This window comes from Myotis daubentonii, chromosome 3 (assembly GCF_963259705.1).
Source record: "Myotis daubentonii chromosome 3, mMyoDau2.1, whole genome shotgun sequence".
Taxonomy (NCBI): Eukaryota; Metazoa; Chordata; class Mammalia; order Chiroptera; family Vespertilionidae; genus Myotis; species Myotis daubentonii.
In genome coordinates this window covers 149,326,224-149,330,754 of record NC_081842.1, presented here as the reverse complement: position 1 = coordinate 149,330,754, position 4,531 = coordinate 149,326,224, and the positions used below count along the sequence as shown (strand labels likewise).

The window sequence follows — 4,531 nt, the reverse complement described above, 5'->3', positions numbered from 1 at the left end:
GATCAATGATTCTCTCTCATCATTGATGTTTCTATCTCTCCCTCTCCCTTTCACTCTGAAATCAAATTTTTAAAATTTTTTAAAAGATGGTATTATCTTATTTCACATATCTTGACCTTTGTGTTTATGAAAGTACCTTCTTGTTTGGGCATTGTATTAAAACTACCTTAGTTATATCTATTTTGAGACTTAACCCAAGAATTCTATTTTGTTTTAAATAAATTCTTCTCACAGATTCATCTAGAAGACAAGACACCTTATTTTTCTGTTCAGGCAACTACTGATAAAGTAGTTATGCTCCAAGCACTTTAAATAGACCTCAAACAATGAGGGTTATGAAACTTTGAAAAATATGAATAACAAAGACAATTATGATAATAGATTAACTAGCAAGCATTCAGTATTTTCTGATGCATGCTTTTATTTTTAAAAGTACTCTACAAATAAAAAAACAACACTTCTTACTTTAACTTTCAACTGTTGACTCAAAATATCAATAGAGGCAAAAAAATAAGCACTTTCATTTATTTATATTTTGACATCCACAGATGCCCAGAAAATACAACATCTATATACAGAATTTTTTAGAGGAAAGAAATATGCTCAGAGTGGAATGTCTCTGTTGTTTACATTAAAATGAATGTAGATACTAATCTCTCAAAGGGCCTCAAGACTTCCTTTCTGTCCTAGATAGAGAAGAATCCTCTGATTTAATATTCAGTTTGTTCATTAATCATCACCACTCTGCATCTAAAAAAAAAAAAAAAAAAGCCCAATATATTTTACAAGGCCAAAGTCACTAACTCCTTGTTTACTTAAAATGCGATAGAGGCAAGAATGAATGAATCATAGAAAATACATTTTAGTGATCAACATACAAAAGATTAAAAACACACTCTGCGTTAATAAAACTTTCAAAGGGATCGTAACCAATCCTGTCAAAGCCTCAGCAGTTCCTGTTTTGGCAGTTAAAAGAGAAGAACATGAAACATTTCGTGAATTTTTTTTCTTCATGGATAATTAAGCACAAGCCATGAGAAAGAAAATGTACACATGTCCACCATATTTCCATCGCTCTGAGGACGAGGGCCGTGGGCTGGAGGTTTAACATTCAAAAGAAGCGCTGTTTGAACTACGTTTGAGACCTGTCACTGATCTTTTCCTTAATGTTTGGTGGTCATTTTATCATGCTTGGCCCCTGTGTTCTCCATTTTATTTAAAGTGATTTCGTTTAATATCATCTTCTCTTTTATTTCAGGAAGGCCAAACACATTCGCAAATAACCAGAGCACGTTATTAGGTGTGAGTGAGCGGCGGGAGGTGGCTCTGTGAGGGCTGCGGTGACATCAATCACCTTCACTGGGCTTTCCCTTCATTCATGAATGACAGCCACGGAGAAATCCAGTTGCTAGCACAAAATCAACAGCATTTCTCCTGGGCCTGCAAGCATTTCTCTCCTTTTATTTGGGGTGGAAATTGATGCTCACACGTGGAAACTGATAGGTAACGCTATTCTCCTTACTGTGCCCAGGAGTGAGTGCTCTCCAGGAGGGGAGAATCAGACTCCATATTATTACTAACTGCTTTTCAAAACCTAAAGAGCCACATAGAAGTGACCCATCCTGAGAATTCTTAGAATTCATTGAGTAACCAACAATTAGTGGCAATATATGTCCATTCATTTTATCTATTCAGCCAATATTCAATGACAGGCCAAGGGCAGCAGGATGCTAGTTAGAGATGCCACCATGAACAAGATACCTGCCCTCATAAAAAGTAAAGTCTGGTAGGGAGAAACATCAGTCAAATAATTCTACTTAAATATGTGTGTGTGTGTGTGTGTGTGTGTGTGTGTGTACATTTACAACTACCATTAGGACTAGGCAGAAAAGGTATACAGTGCCATAAGGCTGAAAATAGGAAGAGAATTTGATACAGAGGGCGGAGGAGAAGTCAGAACAGTGTCCTAATGAAGTGTGTGATTCTGTGTACTGGGGATGGGGGGAGGATGCAGAGAAGGAGTGAAGGAGTGGGGGGCTGGGGGCAGCGAGAGCAATCCAACCCAGGGAGCAGCAAGAGAGGGCTTGTGGAGGTGGAGAAACTGAATGCATGTCATGCATCTAGATCTCTAAGAGCAAAGCAAGCAAGTATTGGGAATGAAATAAAGCCAGAAATATAGGCAATGGTTAGATAAAGAAAAGCTTTATTTATTTATTTTTTTACTTTTATTAGTATTTATTTTATGCTGAATTTACTCCTGGACCATAAATTTTTGTTTCTTCAGTTTCTTCTGAGATATCTTTTTCTTCTGTGCATCCTCCTCTTCTGTTTTATGAACAATCAGCTCTTTCTCAGGAAGGATCCTCTCAGTGTGGTGGGGAGAGCTCCTGTATGGGGTAACCCGCCCATGAGCCCTGTAAGTTCCATGCTGCATCTTGGGAGCCTTGTTCACCTGGATGTGCTCAATGACCAGAGAGTCTACATCTAAACCCTTAAGTGCTGGGGCTGATCAGCAGACCCTGAGTGATGGATGAATGGATTACTCTGACACACATTTCTGTGAAAGAGAGAGCTAAGGGGCTGCTTGGCTATAGGAACCAAAACAGCCCCATTTGCCTGCCTCCTTGGGCTTTTATTGTAATAACAGCTTGAACTAAAATTATTAGATACTATCAGTAGGATAAGGATCTTTGAGAAGTCACATGTGTCTGCAGTGTCCTTTAAGCAAAGACATCTAATAAGTAAACATAAAGATTCCAGTAAAACACCCAGGGGCTTAGACTTGTTTGGAAAAGTCAAGGCAGCGTCTGCCGCCTTCGGCAAGGTCCTGCTAGAAGCCCCTGACCTTTCAGAGATTCCTCCTTACAGACTTTCCAGTCAAGTCTCCTGCTTCCCCACACTTAAGTTCAGCATTGCTCTCTGCATTTTTAAGCTCGTGCAGCAAAAATACAGCACTCTTTTGGACCACCAACCCTACTGTTTGGCCTGAACACACCTACCAACTCCACCATCGTAACGACGGAATGGCACGCACTGCTTCTGTAAAGTTACATCCTTCAGATGCTTGGTGACTTTTCGAATATGCATACCCTTGACGGCCGGGGCAGTTTCACGAGTGTTCTTAAAGTGAACACGAAGATTTGAACCTCTTGATTTGCAAGATTTTGTGGGTTTTTCTGGGTCAAGTGAATAGTGAACCATTTTCAGAAATCACTTATGGCTGCTTTGGGGAAGAGCTATAGTTTTAATTTTTCAATTCAGTTGACATTCCATGTTATATTAATTTTGACATAGTGGTAGACATTTTTATAACTTATGAAGTAATACCCTCAATAAGTCTCATACCTACTGACACCGTAAGTGTTGACTAGATTCCCCGTACTGTACTTTACATCCCTGTGAGCTTTATAGTGTCCTATCCAAGGAGCAGCAGGGGGACCCTGAAAGGCAAGAAGCATGTTTGCATTTTGAAATCCTCACTCAGATAGCAGAATGAGCAGAATGGTCTGGGAGCAGGTAGAGGGGACTCAGGGTGCCTGGCCAGGAGTCCCAGTGGGGCTGATGATGGCCACGATGGAGACTCGAGGTAGCATCCATGAACCAGTGAAAGTACCCATCACTTAGAAAAGCAGAAACTCCAGAGTAGCCCTTAAAACGCTGCAAGGTCCATGCAATCGGTTTCCTCTTGAATACTGTGAAGCTGCCTGTTGCATGTCACCGATGTTTCTTTCACTTTTCTTCTCATTCTGAAGAAGGACATGTCAGCTGAGATCCCACCAGCGGGCACCAGGGGTGAGGGAGGGCGTTTGGTACTGAGTTTTCAGACTACGGCCAGGAAGGGGGGAGCCTTTCGATAGCAGGCTTTCCCCCACATGCAGCGGTAGGGCAGCCATGGCCCGGCTTCAGGGTCCCCACATCCTCATGATCGCCCTTTTCTACTCAGCCACCCACTGCATGGCCCAAACTTCATGCTTTGTTCTCCCACACTCCTGTCACCCAGGCATCATAACCTGCTCTGCGGAAAGTACCTGGTACACAAATTCTCACTAAGATGTGAAGGAAAAGTTATGGATGACTTCTACCAAAGAATGTGTAGGTTTTATTTTATTTTATTACACTGTACTATGACAGCATGGACCACCCCAGGAGCCCCTGAGGCTAATACATTTCTATCACAATTACTTTAGCAAACTTGGTTGGTTCCCTCACTTCTGCAACGTCGTGCAAAGGCAGAATATGTAGGTTTTAATGCCTGAAGAAATGAATCTCTAATCATGGCAGGCCCATCATTAGACAACGGATGGAGAAAGTATTTGGGCAGGCAGAATCACACCGCTTTGCCCTGAAATTACACTACCTTACAGTTAGCCACGCTCTTTTATAACTTCCTCTCTTACAACATGTGGGCACCAGAGGTAAGAGCAAGAAGAAAACAGAAGGTAAAGAATTGACCAGTTTCCCACAAGTGGACTGAAAAGCACAGGCCACTGTTCGCAGGCCTTCCCCAGCTCCACGCTACACCCTCTTTCTA

The 4,531-nt window shown here is 41.6% G+C and overlaps 1 protein-coding gene and 1 non-coding gene across 2 annotated transcripts; both read right to left on the bottom strand.

Moving 5' to 3' along the window:
• Window positions 1–2,202: 2,202 nt before the first annotated feature.
• On the bottom strand, window positions 2,203–3,201 carry LOC132229439 (large ribosomal subunit protein uL22-like). The gene is given in 3 exon segments (XM_059686066.1): window positions 2,203–2,499; window positions 2,899–2,964; window positions 2,967–3,201. Coding segments are annotated over 3 exon segments (549 nt in total). The 3' UTR covers window positions 2,203–2,251.
• A 914-nt stretch (window positions 3,202–4,115) lies between these two features.
• Window positions 4,116–4,250, bottom strand: LOC132232136 (small nucleolar RNA SNORA66). Its single transcript, XR_009452283.1, has one exon. It is a non-coding gene; the product is annotated as a small nucleolar RNA SNORA66 (small nucleolar RNA).
• Between the last annotated feature and the right edge of the window lie 281 nt (window positions 4,251–4,531).